Here is a 17,622-nt window from a genome sequence, read left to right on the forward strand (position 1 = left end):
CTAAGACCTTCATAAACACATGTTAGGTTCAAGGTTTTTATTGAAATTAAGTTATTGAAATTGAAAAATTGAAAACAGTCAGATTGAATGTCTTGACAGTTCTAGTGTTAATGGCAGTTGGTCACCGGGAAGTTCATGTACTGTTAGCTTGCTGGAAGTAGTTATTGTAAAATAACTAAACTGTTAAAATAACTTACTGTGGCTGATCTCTGTCACTCTCACTGACCTGATGGTGTGGCAGGAAGGTAAGTTTGCTGTCAACCTAGAGGTTGAGGCCAGGTGAGGCTGGGTCCCAAGTGTGCTCACCACAAAGAATGCTTAATAGTTGTCACCTAATGTTATAAGCTTTCTTGTAATCAGAAAAGTTCATTGAGCTACTGGCACCTAGTTGCAAGTATGTTACTGTTCATTCTACAATAGCTTACTGACAGTTAGGTTGCTAGTTAAGGTGTTACGTTATTGTGAATTTTACAGCTGGTTGCTAGTAAGGTAACACAAAATTCACAGCAATTTCCAGGCAACTAACTTAATGCAAACTCTTAACAGTGCAGCTCTTTAATGTCACATGCTCTTACAAAGATTGCAGAACTGACAGTGTAAAATGAGTTGCTCAACTTTTGACAACTACTGGCAGGTAGCCTAGCAGTTAAGAGCTAGTAACTGAAAGGTTGCAGGTTCAAATCCCAGGGCTGACTAGGTGAAAAATCTGTTGATGTGCCCTTGAGCGAGGCACTTAACCCTAATTGCTCCTGTAAGTCGCTCTGGATAAAAGTGTCTACTAAATTACTAAAATGTAACATAACCATCAACCACTTAAACTGGTATAACACTTTCACTCATGGTTGGCACAAATAAATATATTAGACCATTTCAAATTGCTAAATATTGGATAGAAAAATGTACCATTATACAACACTGTGGATATGCACTGAGTGTACAAAACATTAGGGACTCCTTTCTAATATTGAACAGCCTTAATTCATCAGGGCATGGACTATGAGGTGTCGAAAGCTTCACAGGGTTGCTGACCCATGTTGACTCCCATGCTTCCCACAGTTGTGTCAAGTTGGCTGGACGTCCTTTGGGTGGTGGACCATTCTTGATACACACATGGGAAACTGTTGAGCATGAAAAACCCTGCAGCGTTGCAGTTCTTGACACACTCAAACTGGTGCGCCTGTCACCTACTACCATACCCTGTTCAAGGCACTTAAATATTTTGTCTTGCCCAATCACCCTCTGAATGGTACACATACACAATCCATGTCTCAATTGTCTCTAGGCTTAAAAATCCTTCTTTAACCTGTCTCCTCCCCTTCAGCTACACCAGGGTTTCCCAAACTCAGTCCTGGGCCCCCCCCCCCCCCGGGTGCACGTTTTGGTTCTTGCCCTAGCACTACACAGCTGATTCAAATAACCAACTCATCATCAAGCTTTGATTATTTGAATCAGCTGTGTAGTGATAGGGCAAAAACCAAAACGTGCACCCAGGGGGTGACCTGGACCGAGTTTGTGAAACCCTGATCTACACTGATTGAAATGGATTTAACAGCTCACACCAATAAGGGATCATGTTGTAGCATTCACCGCTGTCGCTATCTAGAAAGTGTTGTTTCCTTTTCCGTATCAGCCATCTACCTAAATAATTGTCTCTCAGAGCTATAAGTTGATAAATGGCTACTACATGTTTTCATCTATCAACTGGAATAGGTAGTATACCCAAGTAATTGGAGGTTTGTCTTTTAGAAGAGAGCAAATGGCACATGTACAGATGTAGGATCTTAATTTGAGCTAGTTTGCTACAGCAAGAAAATAATCCTGCAGCAACAGGAAATGTGAATTATTTTGTGGATTATAATTAATGACATTTTTGTAGGGGTTGGTTCCTTCATAAGGGAAATCAAGTCAAATGTCAAAGTGGAAATTTCAAACTTCAGAAGCCTTTTAAACCTCAAATGCACTACATGTTTTACATTTCCTGCATTGCAGGAAAGTTATCCTGCAACAGGGTGATCACAAGATCCTACATCTGTAGCGGCAGCGGATTGTCCCAGTTATGTTGATTTCCATACAATATCGATGGTCAATGGAAACAGGATTCACCTGAGCTCAATTTCCAGGCTCATTGCAAAGGGTCTGAATACTTATGTGAATAAGGTTTCTGTTTTGTATTTGCAAACATTTCTAAAAACCTGTTTTCGCTTTGTCTTAATGGGGTATTGTGTGTAGATTGATGACATATATCTTTTTTTGATTAATGATTAATTTGCGGGTGCTATTGATTACAGTAGAACAAGCTAATCAATTCCGGTGTAGAGTGGACGCTGGACAAATGTTGGTGCGTGTGCAGTTTATAAGGTACTAATTTAACAAAATAAAAGTAATCTGATCACGAGTATGACATGTACAGTGCATTCGTAAAGTATTCAGACCCCTCGACTTTTTTGTTTTTCCACATTTTGTTACATTACAGCCTTATTCTAAAATTTATGAAAAAAATATATATATCATCAATCTACATGCAATACCCCATAAAGACAAAGCGAAAACAGGTTCACATAAGTATTCAGACCCTTTGCAATGAGACTGGAAATTGAGCTCAGGTGAATCCTGTTTCCATTGACCATCCTTGAGATGTTTCTACAACTTGATTGGAGTCCACCTGTGGTAAATTCAATTGATTGGACATGATTTGAAAAGGCACACACCTGTCTATATAAGGTCCCACAGTTGACAGTGCATGTCAGAGCAAAAACCAAGCCATGAAGTCGAAGGAATTGTCCGTAGCGCTCCGAGACAGGATTGTGTCGAGGCACCGATCTGAGAAAGGGTACTAAAACATGTCTGCAGCATTGAATGTCCCCAAGAACACAGTGGCCTCCATCATTCTTAAATGGAAGAAGTTTGGAACCAGCAAGACTCTTCCTACAGCTGGCCGCAGGCCAAACATAGTAATCGGGGGAGAAGGGTCTTGGTCAGGGAGGTGACCAAGAACCCGATGGTCACTCTGACAGAGCTCCAGAGTTCTTCTGTGGAGATGGGAGAACCTTCCAGAATGACAGTCATCTCTGCAGCACTCCACCAATCAGTCCTTTATGGTAGATTGGCCAGACGGAAGCCACTCCTCAGTAAAAGGCACATGATAGCCCTCTTGGCACCTAAAGGACTCTCAGACTATGAGAAACAAGATTCTCTGGTCTGATTAAACTAAGATTGAACTCTTTGGCCTGAATGCCAAGCATCACGTCTGGAGGAAACCTGGCACCATCCCTACGGTGAAGCACCGTGGTGGCAACATCATGCTGTGGGGATGTTTTTCAGTGGCAGGGACTGGGAGACTAGTCAGGATCGAGGGAAAGATGAACGGAGCAAAGTACAGAGAGATCCTTGATGAAAACCTGCTCCAGAGCGCTCAGGACCTCAGACTGGGGCGAAGGTTCACCTTCCAACAGGACAACGACGCTAAGCACACAGCCAAAACAACGCAGGAGTGGCTTCAGGGACAAGTCTCTGAATGTCCTGGAGAGACCTGAAAATAGCTGTGCAGCGACGTTCCCCATCCAACCTGACAAAGCTTGAGAGGATCTGCAGAGAAGAATGGGAGAAACTCTCCAAATACAGGTGTGCCAAGCCTGTAGCGTCATACCCAAGACTACTCGAGGCTGTAATCACTACCAAAGGTGCTTCAACAAAGTGCTGAGTAAAGGGTCTGAATACTTATGTAAATGTGATATTTCCGTTTTTTATTTCGTATAAATGTGCAATAATGTCTAAAAACCAGTTTTTGCTTTGTCATTATGTGGTATTGTGTCTAGATTGATGAGGGGAAAAAACAATTTAATCAATTTTAGAATAAGGCTGTAACGTAACAAAATGTGGAAAAAGTCAAGGGGTCTGAATACTTTCCGAATGTATTGTATGTGTAGTCATTTGTATATTTTGGTCTTCAAAATGTCATGCCCTATTTCAGCATATAGATTATGAATTTGGACATTTAACGGCAGTATTTTGACACTGGGTTATATAGATAAATAAAACATTTACAAAATAGGAAGCAGCAATTTTCAATTTATGTTTTAAGGATATAAATTATTATTTTAACATAATTTTTCAACGTGAATCTACTGAATGAGGCCAGAAACACGCTGTGATTTATTGATTTTGATGATGTTTGGGAAATCGTGAAAATATGTTTGTCTTGTCCAGTTATAGTAACTGTATTCCACCATTTTGCAGAGATGGATAATCCATACTGAGTCCACAGCGTTGTAGAAACAAAACATACACATCCTGCCTCTGCTCAACACTCAAACTCGAGAACGAGTCGTTTGGGGGCTGCTGCAGTTTGCGAACGATATCATGGATATCTCCCTCACGGCAGTCAAGCAATTCTATTCCACCAAGAGTCGTTCACAATCTAGTCCGGTTGCGGCCTCTACTAGACCTTGTTTCAAAGGTATCAATAAATAATCATATTTGTATGCCTAGAAATCAACAAATGTACATTGTTTGAAGCACCCTTGTATATGACAGCTCCAATAAGCTCCAATAAGCCCAATATGGTGAATGAGAGTCTTGTAGAATCATGATTCTTTCGAGTTTTTAGTTCATCGTTCACTGGTAGGGGATCCTGTGTGCTCCTGGCATAACTGAATCAAATGAACAAAATGAATTGAAAGATTTGTTCTTTTGACTAATCGAGTTGAAAAGATCAGAGTCAATAAAAAGAGCCGAACTTCCCAAGTCCTTGAACCTTACTGTTTCTTTATTGACCCTTCGCTAAGCCCCGCCCCAAACTGTGGGCCAACCAATCGCAGAGCTCCGGTAGATTGCAACTTTCGCTAACCAAGCTGGAGTCCGTTGCCGCAGACTCAAATTTCAAACCCATGAAAGACAATGAGGGCAATATTAAAAACAAGTTTTCATCCCAAAATTATTTGTTTAAAAATGGTTAAATAATTGAACAGTACACCAGGGGGAAGTGTGATTCATGAAATTCAGAGCCTGTTGGAGTATTTTTTAAAATCCGAAATTACACTTTTGTTGCATTGTTTGTTAGCTGGTTAACAATAGCTCTCATTCATCACCATTGAAAACATTGCTAACACTGGCTAGCTAGCCAGCAAGTGAATATAACTTGTTTTCACCAAATGTATGTTAGCTAGCTAAGTTAGCTATATAATGAATATAACTCTTACCTGCTGTCGACATCAGGATACAATTTGAGAGTACTAGTCATCTCCAAAAGTGGTTAGCTTTGACTGCATTCTGACAGTGCATTCAGAGCCATTCATTGGCTAGCCACACTACAAACCTCATTTTACCAGGTCCTGTGAAGTAATTGTAATAACATTCCACCACAACATGCCAGAGTGCCTCCTGAAGGGGTAGTCTGTGTTTAATTTCATTGTGTATTAAAAACACAGTTTGAGATCATTGTGTGAGGTTTTCGCCAGTCATTTGAATGGGGAATTGGATTTCCCGGGTAAATGTTGCCTTTTGTAGCCGTCATCGGCCACAGACTGCAATTTTCCTCAGTGACTCGATGTGACACACACACTACATATGGCTTTCACCAGCAGTAGCGGTGCGTGAGTAAAATCACTAGAAGCCAAGCCAGGAAAAAATAGCCATATTACAACCTATGTGTTGTGATAATTGCGTTGTTTGTACAATAATATCCTGTTAGGTCATATACCTTGCCACCGTGATATATAGGCCTAAGGCCGAGACAATAACAAGACAGTGACAGAATAAATTCAACCACACCTGTGTTTCATCACAAAACCAGAGAGCAACAACTGTCCGGTGAAGTCCACAAAGCTAACTGTAAGTCGCTCTGGATAAGAGTGTCTGCTAAATGACTAAAATGTCAAAAATATTGCATGTAACAAACAGGTACATGACCTACAGCATGTTCAAGCAAGTTAATGTTTTCGACATTTTCGGACTACTAAACAACTAACGTTATGTATTTAGAACCATGGAGAGGTAGGCCACCACAAATCGCAAAGAAAATAGAAGCTGCCTCCACTATTCCATCACCATTTCAACTTTAACATTTCAACATCATCATATCAGCTATGCTTAGTCTAATACAGTTACAAATAAAAGTGTGCGTGCTTGAAAGTAGAAAAAAACATGTTGACTTACCCTACTTGTAGATAAACGCCAATGCCATCCTCCTCTCCTTCATGTTGCTGAAACGGTTTATGACTCTGTCATACAGTACACACTTTTAGTTTTTGTTGTCCTAGGCTACCGAGCTAAAATGCTTGCTTGCTAGCCTAACTTCCTTTCATGGGCAACGATGAGCCAGCTAGTTAACATCAGCCATGAGGGAAAAAAGTATTTGATCCCCTGCTGATTTTGTACGTTTGCCCACTGACAAAGAAATGATCAGTCTATCATTTTAATGGTAGGTTTATTTGAACAGTGAGAGACAGAATAACAACAAAAAAATCCAGAAAAACGCATATCAAAAATGTTATAAATTGATTTGCATTTTAATGAGGGAAATAAGTATTTGACCCCTCTGCAAAACATGACTTAGTACTTGGTGGCAAAACCCTTGTTGGCAATCATAGAGGTCAGACGTTTCTTGTAGTTGGCCACCAGGTTTGCACACATCTCAGGAGGGATTTTGTCCCACTCCTCTTTGCAGATCTTCTCCAAGTCATTAAGGTTTCGAGGCTGACGTTTGGCAACTCAAACCTTCAGCTCCCTCCAAAGATTTTCTATGGGATTAAGGTCTGGAGACTGGCTAGGCCACTCCAGGACCTTAATGTGCTTCTTCTTGAGCCACTCCTTTGTTGCCTTGGCCGTGTGTTTTGGGTCATTGTCATGCTGGAATACCCATCCACGACCCATTTTCAATGCCCTGGCTGAGGGAAGGAGGTTCTCACCCAAGATTTGACGGTACATGGCCCCGTCCATCGCCCCTTTGATGCGGTGAAGTTGTCCTGTCCCCTTAGTAGAAAAACACCCCCAAATCATAATGTTTCCACCTCCATGTTTGACGGTGGGGATGGTGTTCTTGGGGTCATAGGCAGCATTCCTCCTCCTCCAAACACGGCGAGTTGAGTTGATGCCAAAGAGCTCGATTTTGGTCTCATCTGACCACAACACTTTCACCCAGTTCTCCTCTGAATCATTCAGATGTTCATTGGCAAACTTCAGACGGGCCTGTATATGTGCTTTCTTGAGCAGGGGGACCTTGCGGGCGCTGCAGGATTTCAGTCCTTCACGGCGTAGTGTGTTACCAATTGTTTTCTTGCTGACTATGTCCCAGCTGCCTTGAGATCATTGACAAGATCCTCCCGTGTAGTTCTGGGCTGATTCCTCACCGTTCTCATGATCATTGCAACTCCACGAGGTGAGATCTTGCATGGAGCCCCAGGCCGAGGGAGATTGACAGTTCTTTTGTGTTTCTTCCATTTGCGAGTAATCGCACCAACTGTTGTCACCTTCTCACCAAGCTGCTTGGCGATGGTCTTGTAGCCCATTCCAGCCTTGTGTAGGTCTACAATCTTGTCCCTGACATCCTTGGAGAGCTCTTTGGTCTTGGCCATGGTGGAGAGTTTGGAATCTGATTGATTGATTGCTTCTGTGGACAGGTGTCTTTTATACAGGTAACAAGCTGAGATTAGGAGCACTCCCTTTAAGAGTGTGCTCCTAATCTCAGCTTGTTACCTGTATAAAAGACACCTGGGAGCCAGAAATCTTTTTGATTGAGAGGGGGTCAAATACTTATTTCCCTCATTAAAATGCAAATCAATTGATAACATTTTTGACATGCATTCTTTCTGGATTTTTTTGTTGTTATTCTGTCTCTCACTGTTAAAATAAATCTACCATTAAAATGATAGACTGATCATTTCTTTGTCAGTGGGCAAACGTACAAAATCAAATACTTTTTTCCCTCACTGTACATCTAGCTACATATTGAACTTACATCCTCTCAGGCAAGGGGCACAATGTATGAATTGATGGTTGGATCAGAATCGCCGTTGTCATCATTGGCCAGTACGGAGAATTAAGTAAAACCACAAGTCTAAATCTCCATCCATGGTTAATTTTAGCTAGCTAATTAGCCACTGGGAGGACAACAACACAACAAGATGCAACAATTCAAGTTTTTTCTGTCAATTATGTTTAGCTTTTTATGTGATGTGATTGGTGTGAAGCCAAATCCAACTGTCTTCCCTTGACACTTTTTTTTGGTGCGCCAGAACCATTCACAGTTGAGCTCGCTCAGTTTAGTTCAACGCTGATTGGCTATTATTATTATTATTTTTATTATCAAGGAAGGCCAAATGCTTGCTGGCTTTCGTTGCATTCAATGCTACGGGCGGCAACAATGTCATACCCTTTTTGACCAGACAGCATCAGATAGATGGGCTACACATACAGAGACAGAGGGGCGCTGTTTCGCTTGCTCGGATGCTTTCTTCAGGGAGAGACAGTACATTCAGCCTCTTGCGAATTGAAGGAAAATTCTGAAACACCCCAAGAAAAGAGGAAAGATACGTTATTTTATGTGTTTTTCTTTTTATTCTTTTTACATTTTTTGGGGAAGCCTGGCTTCCCTTGGCATCCATGAATACACACCACTATTCACCAGTCCAAACCATATCAGATCATACCCTGTTGCGCGTGTGTGTCACATCGAGTCACTGAGGAAAACTGCGGTCTGTGACCGCTGACAGATACAAAAGGCACCCAGTAGGACGCCCCGATCTGTCAAAGGACCCTGCTTTGATGACACAATGGATAATTACCAACCAATCATGACCAAGGCTGCTGGCTGCAAGGGCAGGGGGTGGTGTGCATGCGTGCGTCCTTGTGTACATGTACAAAACCCTGAATAATAGCACTTTACCAGTGATATTGTACCACAGGGAAATTCCAATGAACGTCACATTCTATATTAGTCATACAGAAGAACCTGTTGGAACCGGGCACCTCTCTAGTGACATACTCTATGACATCAGTAAACTTGTTATGGCTGGTATGCTGATGTTGTACTTTTTATGATATTGTGAATATTACTGTTAAACTTTTATGAGTTAATTCTGTTCTCACTGCTTTGCTGTTTTGTCATGCTTGCCTGCATGTGTATGTTGTTTGTGTGTGTGTGTGTGTGTACCTCCCTATCTCTGTGTGTGTGTGTGTGTTGTGCGGGTTGAGTCAACCCGCAGTCCCCGGATGGCAGGCAGGTTGAATAAAGATAAAACAATACCTTATTATTGTACTCACCAAATGCTTTTGGGAGAACGGGCAGAAAAAGTATCCACGGAGGACAATGTCGGAGTTTAATTCAACAAGCTGCGAAATGTGAGTCGAAAATAAAGAGGAGGGAGGGCCAGAAGAGTTATGTTTTGGAAAATATTTGGTGAAGTGGTAAAAGAGGATGATAGCAGTGCCGGCTATGTTATATGTGATGATTGTGAGGCGCTATACAAATTTGACTGTCACAAGATGGGGACTTCAAGTAGGCCTATGGCACATCAAGGGAACAGTAGCTTACTGTTCAGATGGGTTAAATGGAAACTGAAATCTTTACACTGACTGTAGGTCTATAACCTCTCACATAGGCAAAATATGAACTCCTGCAGAATTAAGCATTTCTTGCAGTAAAATGATAAACCACATTTTGGCAAAATTTGGACTCTGGAACAGGAGTGGAGAAATATGCCCAGTTATATACAGTCTGTGGAGGTGCTATCTTTATCAGCATCATAAAAGCTGATAATATTTCAACCACATAAAATATGCATCTAAGCGAAACTAAAACCGTATAAAAAAAATGTTTTCACAGCTTTCTATTTCCTTAGAACTGGTCAAACTGATGTCATTTGGACATTATGCACAGAAAATGTTTCCCGTTTTCTTTTTGTTATTGCATTTTATCCCAAGTCCCTAAACGTCTTCGCTCTGCAAAAGAAGCAGAGATGATAGAGAGAACTTTACCAATGTCATCTAGATTGAAGATTCTATCATTTTTACATTTTAGTCATTTAGCAGATGCTCTTATCCAGAGCGACTTACATGAGTGCATACATTTTCATACTGGCCCCCCGTGGGAAACCCACAACCCTGGCGTTGCAAGCACCATGCTCTACCAACTGAGCTACAGGGGACTTATGACATTATTCTTGTGAGCAAGGGTTTATGTAGTCTTCTAGGGCAACATGCAGTGGCTTGCGAAAGTATTCACCCCCCTTGGCATCTTTCCTATTTTGTTGCCTTACAACCTGGAATTAAAATTGATTTTTTGGGGGGGTTGTATCATTTGATTTACACAACAAGCCTACCACTTTGAAGATGCAAAATATTTTTTGGGGTGAAACAAACAAGAAATAAGACAAAAAAACAGAACTTGAGCATGCAGAACTATTCACCCCCCCCCCAAAGTCAATACTTTGTAGCGCCACTTTTTGCAGCAATTACAGCTGCAAGTCTCTTGGGGTATGTCTCTATAAGCTTGGCACATCTAGCCACTGGGATTTTTGCCCATTCTTCAAGGCAAAACTGCTCCAGCTCCTTCAAGTTGGATGGGTTCCGCTGGTGTACAGCAATCTTTAAGTCATACCACAGATTCTCAATTGGATTGAGGTCTGGGCTTTGACTAGGCCATTCCAAGACATTTAAATGTTTCCCCTTAAACCACTCGAGTGTTGCTTTAGCAGTATGCTTAGGGTCATTGTCCTGCTGGAAGGTGAACCTCCGTCCCAGTCTCAAATCTCTGGAAGACTGAAACAGGTTTCCCTCAAGAATTTCCCTGTATTTAACGCCATCCATCATTCTTTCAATTCTGACCAGTTTCCCAGTCCCTGCCGATGAAAAACATCCCCACAGCATGATGCTGCCACCACCATGCTTCACTGTGGGGATGGTGTTCTCGGGGTGATGAGAGGTGTTGGGTTTGCGCCAGACATAGCGTTTTCCTTGATGGCCAAAAAGCTCAATTTTAGTCTAATCTGACCAGAGTACCTTCTTCCATATGTTTGGGGAGTCTTCCACATGGCTTTTGGCGAACACCAAACGTGTTTGCTTATTTTTTTCTTTAAGCAATGGCTTTTTTCTGGCCACTCTTCCGTAAAGCACCCAACTCTGTGGAGTGTACAGCTTAAAGTGGTCCTATGGACAGATACTCCAATCTCCACTGTGGAGCTTTGCAGCTCCTTCAGGGTTATCTTTGGTCTCTTTGTTGCCTCTCTGATTAATGCCCTCCTTGCCTGGTCCGTGAGTTTTGGTGGGCGGCCCTCTCTTGGCAGGTTTGTTGTGGTGCAATTTCAGATATTTTTTTATAACCCAACCCTGATCTGTACTTCGCCACAACTTTGTCCCTGACCTGTTTGGAGAGCTCCTTGGTCTTCATGGTGCCGCTTGCTTGGTGGTGCCCCTTGCTTAGTGGTGTTGCAGACTCTGGGGCCTTTCAGAACAGGTGTATATATACTGAGATCATGTGAAAGATCATGTGACACTTAGATTGCACACAGGTGGACTTTATTTAACTAATTATGTGACTTCTGAAGGTAATTGGTTGCACCAGATCTTATTTAGGGGCTTCATAGCAAAGGGGGTGAATACATATGCACGTACCACTTTTCCGTTATGAATTTTTTTGAATTTTTTGAAACAAGTTATTTTTTCATTTCACTTCACCAATTTGGACTATTTTGTGTACGTCCATTACATGAAATCCAAATAAAAATAAATTTAAATCACGGGCCTCAGATTTTCACTTTATCACATATAGTCGGGCGGTTATGGATGGGTTATTTGCAATTGCAGGTGGGTGTGGGTGAACAAACAACTGGTGTGTGTGTGTGTGCGTGTGCGTGTGCGTGTGTGACAGTGGGTCAGCAGGGTCGGTGATTTTCCATGGTCAGCTCAGGACCATAAAGATTAGCTAATGGTATAGTGCACACAGATGGTATAGTGTGTGTGTGTGCGTGTGTTTGTGAGACAGGGACAAGAGCAGGACCTGACTATAACCAGCCTCCTGGGTACTGACACACAGACAGCTAGACAGGCCTTTTCTGCCTGGGAGTAAACCTACTGATGGGAAAGGAATAGAAAACCCTTTAAATCCCTTTAGTGTCATTAAATGTATTACAGGAAAAACAAGGAGAAGAGTGACATTAAAATGTTGAATATTATTTGACATTGAATGTATTTGCGTTTAAACATTTTTGGGGGACATTTCTCTTTTGCTTTCTTTCGAACCTATACGGTCTGTTTTTTTTACACACACGCATACACACACACACACACACACACTATCTCTCTGCAGGTAACCCTGTTTCAACAGATATGAGCGAGCGAACAACAGCTCCTCTCCCTCTCCTCTTATGTCCTCTCCCTCTCCTCCTCTCCCTCTCCTCCTCTCCCTCTCCTCTCCTCTCCTCTCCCTCTCCTCTTATCTCCTCTCCCTCTCCTCTTATCTCCTCACCCTCTCCTCCTCTCCCTCTCCTCCTCTCCCTCTCCTCTTATCTCCTCTCCCTCTCCTCTTCCTTTCATCTCCTCTCCCTTGTTCTCTCTCCCTCTCATCTCCTCTCCTTCTCTCTCTCCTCTCCCTCTCCTATCCTCTTCTCTCCCTCTCTCTCTCCTCTCCCTCTCATCTATCTTCCTCTCTCTCCCCTCTATCTCTTCTCCCTTTCCCTCTCCATCACATATATGTTCCCCTTCCCCCACTCCCCCTCCACACATCTCTCTGCTTCTCCCCCTTTTAATAATAGGTCAGCCCCACTCCTCCCCTCTCATCTCTTCATCTCTCTCTCCATCTCCCCCTCTGACAATATGTCATCCCCCTCCTCCTCTCCCTTTCTGTTAAGCAACCCCAGGTTTTTTTTGTTCAGTACAGTGTGTGTAACAGCTGCCAACAGTGTGTGTGCGTGTGTGTGCTCGCCCAGCATCCCTCCGCTCATCTCTAGGCACCCACTCTCCCTGTGTGCTCAGCGTTCACCTCCCCAACCCCCCTCTCACATCTTCCTCTATCTATCTCTCTCTATCTCTCTCTCTCTCTCTCTCTCTCTCTCTCTCTCCCTTTCTCTTGCAGGCTTTCCCTGCTCCCTTCAATGCGCTCCTCTGTGTTTGTGTGTGTGTGTGTGGGTGTTGCGCACGGGTTTGTGTGTGCAGCTGAAGTGAAATGCGCTTGCTTACACAGAGCTGTGTTGAACAGGTGCTCAGTGCTATCAGCATAACTAGCCAGAGAGGAATACAGAGACAAGCTCCAGAGTAGGATCCAGACAGGGGCTACGCTGCTCTGAAACTGACCCAGGATAGGGCATCTCTCTCCGGATACACTTGTCAGAGAGAGCCCCTTGGAGAATAAAGCTCTTGAACTGGGTTTACTTGCTTGACAGAACGTGGAGATCCAGAGAGGGACTACACTGGCCAGGGAGCTACCCATGATTGAAGCTTCCGAGGTGTGATAATCTGCCCTGCTTGGCAGAGTTTCCTGGCGGTTTCAGAACGGGATGGACTAAGATTTATTTAGAACTCTGGATGTGCTCCAGAGAGGGACTCAGTGTGACTGATCCAGCCAGGAGAGAGCTTCAGATCTGGGCGACACTTACCTTAGTGACACCCGGCATTCCTTAGAGCTCAGAGAGAGAGAGAAAGACCTACTGTACTCTCCTCTCTTTCTCTGTGAGATAGAGAGACAGTGAGAGATTTACCTTGATGTGACTTTTGCTTCTCATCTGGACTTAACCTCTCCCTCAAGGTTCCCATTCAGGACTGACCTCCATCTCCCTCCTCTCCTACTCTCGTCTCCCCCCTCTCCCCCTCTCCTCTGCAGCTCAGAGAGTAAGTTATCTCGCCTGGCTCAGAGGTTGAACCAGAGACCGGGGGATGCTCTGATAAAGGACTTCAGACAGTTGCTCTACACGGGCTCACCAAGCACCTCTCACAGCCTGGACAGGTACGACTACTAAGCCCACCACACACACACACATACATGCAGGTGAACACACACATACACAAAGCACAGATGTAAGTACACACACACGTGCAGAATACCACACACGCGAAGATGCATAGGCGCATGCACCGACACATATGCAAATGTAGGCGCACACACACACACACACACAGATTATACACTACATCAGTATGTGTGGGGTCAGTATACGTCTGCTGTGCTGCCTGCTGATAATTGATCTGTTGAACTTGGTGGGTGAGAGATGTAGGCTAGATAAAGGGGTGGGTAATTAATGTACACTGTATGACTGCTGCTTCAGCATTCCTGGCTGTTAGAAGGAATATACTGTTGTACTGTATAGTTACTTTTTTGGTTTCGCACATACAGTATCGATTGAAGCTGAAGATGTCCTCATATTCCCCCCTCCCCCCTTCTCTCTCTCTCTTGTTCTCTCTCCTTCCATCTTCTCTCCATCTTTATGTTCCTGTCTTTCTCAATCTGTTATCACTCTCTTTTTCCCCCAATCTTTCTCTCTCCCTCTCTCTCTGTCTCGCTCTATCTCTCTACTCTCTCTCATTCTCTCTCCTTCTGTCTTCTGTGCGCAGAAACAGATTAGACTGACTTGACTCCTGTTGCTGGTACTGTAATTTCTCTCTCCATCTTGTTGTTCATGTCTTTCTCAAACTGTTCTCTCTTCTTCCCCCATTCTTTCTCTCTCTCTCTCTCTCTCGTTCTCTCTCTTTCTCTTTATCTCTCTCTCCCTTATTCCTCTGTGTGTAATGTATGTGTTACAGTGTACGTGTTACAGTAGACTGTTCTTGACACTGCACTTGTACGTGTCTGTGGGTTGCTACCTGATCAAGTCCTGTAGGCTCTTTAGTTAGCAATGTTCTGTTTAGTTGTTCCATTTGAGGCAGAATCAGCATGTTTTTCTTTGTGGGAGTGATTGAATAATGATGTCGGAGCACAGCTGAATAGACTACTCTTACTTGCGTTCTAAATAGTAGGCTGATTGGGTATGCGAAAAAAGAAAGTTTTATAGTATGTGACATTTCCAAAATTGAGTATACTTTAAATGCCAGGATGTCATACTCATTTCTGCTTTTCATCTAGTAGAATTTGCTGCACACTGTGGAGGTTAAATAAGGATTGGAGGGTGAATGGGCAAGACAAAATATTTAAGTGCCTTTGAACAGGGTATGGTAGTAGGTGCCAGGCGCACCGGTTTGAGTGTGTCAAGAACTGTGTAGCTCAGTTGGCGCTTGCAACGCCAGGGTTGTGGGTTCGTTTCCCACGGGGGGCCAGTATGAAAAATGTATGCACTCACTAACTGTAAGTCGCTCTGGATAAGAGCGTCTGCTAAATTACTAAAATGTAAATGTAAGAACTGCAACGATGCTGGGTTTTTCACGCTCAATAGTTTCCTGTGTGTATCAAGAATGGTCCACCACCCAAAGGATATCCAGCCAACTTGACACAACTGTGGGAAGCATTGGAGTCAACATGGGCCAGTAGAGTCCACGCCCCAAGGCTGTTCTGCGGGCAAAATGGGTGTTCCTAATGTTTTGTAAACTCAGTGTATACACTACATAGCCAAAAGTGTGTGGACACCCCTTCAAATTAGTGGATTCGGCTATTTCAGCCACATCTGTTGCTGACAAGTGTATAAAATCGAGCACACCGCCATGCAATCTCCATAGACAAACATTGGCAGTAAAATGGCCCGTACTGAAGAGCTCAGTGACTTTTAACGTGGCACCATCATAGGATGCCACCTTTCCAACAGGTCAGTCACATTTCTGCCCTGCTAGAGCTGCCCCGGTCAACTGTAAGTGCTGTTATTGTGAAGTAGAAATGTCTAGGCTCAGCCGCGAAGTGGTAGGCCACACAAGCTCACAGAATGGGACTGCTGAGTGCTGAAGCGTGTAGCGCGTAGAAATCATCTGTCCTCGGTTGTAACACTCACTACCGAGTTCCAAACTGCCTCTGGAAGCAACGTCAGCACTGTTCATCGGGAGCTTCATGAAATGGGTTTCCATGGCAGAGCAGCTGCACACAAGCCTAAGATCACCATGCGCAATGCCATGAATCGGCTGGAGTGGTGTAAAGTTCGCCGCCATTGGACTCTGGAGCAGTGGAAACGTGTTCTCTGGAGTGATGAATCTCGCTTCACCATCTGGCAGTCTGACGGACGGATCTGGATTTGGCGGATGCCAGGAAAACGCTACCTGCCCCAATGCATGGTGCCAACCGTAAAGTTTGATGGGGGAGGAATAATGGTCTGGGGCTGTTTTTCATGGTTCGGACTAGGCCCCTTAGTTCCAGTGAAGGGAAATCTTAACGCTACATCATACAATGACATTCTAGATGATGCTTTGCTTCCAACTTTGTGGCAACAGTTAGGGGAAGGCCCTTTCCTGTTTCAGCATGACAGTGCCCCCGTGCACAAAGCGAGGTCCATACAGAAATGGTTTGTCAAGATTGGTGCGGAAGAACTTGACTGGCCTGCACAGAGCCCTGACCTCAACCCCATCAAACACATTTGAGATGAATTGGAACGCCGACTGTAAGCCAGGCCTAATCACCCAACCTCAGTGCCCAATCTCACTAATGTTCTTGTTACTGAATGGAAGCAAGTCCTCGCAGCAATGTTCCAACATCTAGTGGAAAGCCTTCCCAGAAGAGTGGAGGCTGTTATAGCAGCAAAGGGGGGACCAACTCCATATTAATGCCCATGATTTTGGAATGAGATGTTAGACGAGCAGCTGTCCACATACCTTTGGCCATGTAGTGTATATACAGCTCTGGAAAAAATTAAGAGACCACTGCAAAATTATCAGTTTCTCTGGTTTTACTATTTATAGGTATGTGTTTGGGTAAAAATAACATTTTTGTTTTATTCTATAAACTACTGACAACATTTCTCCCAAATTCCAAATAAAAATATTGTTATTTAGAGCATTTATTTGCAGAAAATGACAACTGGTCAAAATAACAAAAAAGATGCAGTGTTGTCAGACCTCGAATAATGCAAAGAAAATAAGTTCATGTTCATTTTTAAACAACACAATACTAATGTTTTAACTTAGGAAGAGTTCAGAAATCAATATTTGGTAGAAAAACCCTGATTTTCAATCACAGCTTTCATGCGTCTTGGCATGCTCTCCACCAGTCTTTCACATTGATGTTGGGTGACTTTATGCCACTCCTGGCGCAAACATTCAAGCAGCTCGGCTTTGTTTGAAGGCTTGTGACCATCCATCTTCCTCTTGATCACATTCCAGAAGTTTTCAATGGGGTTCAGGTCTGGAGATTGGGCTGGCCATGACAGGGTCTTGATCTTGTGGTCCTCCATCCACACCTTGATTGACCTGGCTGTGTGGCATGTCCTGCTGGAAAAACCAATCCTCAGAGTTGGGGAACAATGTCAGAGCAAAAGGAAGCAAGTTTTCTTCCAGGACAACCTTGTATGTTGCTTGATTCATGCGTCCTTCACAAAGACAAATCTGCCTGATTCCAGCCTTGCTGAAGCACCCCCAGATCATCACCGATCCTCCACCAAATTTCACAGTGGGTGTGAGACAATGTGGCTTGTAGGCCTCTCCAGGTCTCCGTCTAACCATTAGACGACCAGGCGTTGGGCAAAGCTGAAAATTGGACTCATCAGAGAAGATGACCTTACTCCAGTC

At 43.4% G+C, this 17,622-nt stretch overlaps 1 protein-coding gene across 1 annotated transcript in view; it reads left to right on the forward strand.

Moving 5' to 3' along the window:
• The window catches only part of LOC121568182, a 108,013-nt gene extending 94,067 nt beyond the window's left edge, over positions 1-13,946 (forward strand). Inside the window, exons 4-5 of the mRNA XM_041878773.1 lie at positions 242-279; positions 13,811-13,946. Coding sequence (XP_041734707.1) covers positions 242-279; positions 13,811-13,946 — 174 coding nt within the window. The remainder of the gene's footprint in view (positions 1-241; positions 280-13,810) is intronic.
• Positions 13,947-17,622: the final 3,676 nt, after the last annotated feature.

The sequence above is a fragment of the Coregonus clupeaformis genome, chromosome 1 (assembly GCF_020615455.1).
Source record: "Coregonus clupeaformis isolate EN_2021a chromosome 1, ASM2061545v1, whole genome shotgun sequence".
Lineage (NCBI taxonomy): Eukaryota > Metazoa > Chordata > Actinopteri > Salmoniformes > Salmonidae > Coregonus > Coregonus clupeaformis.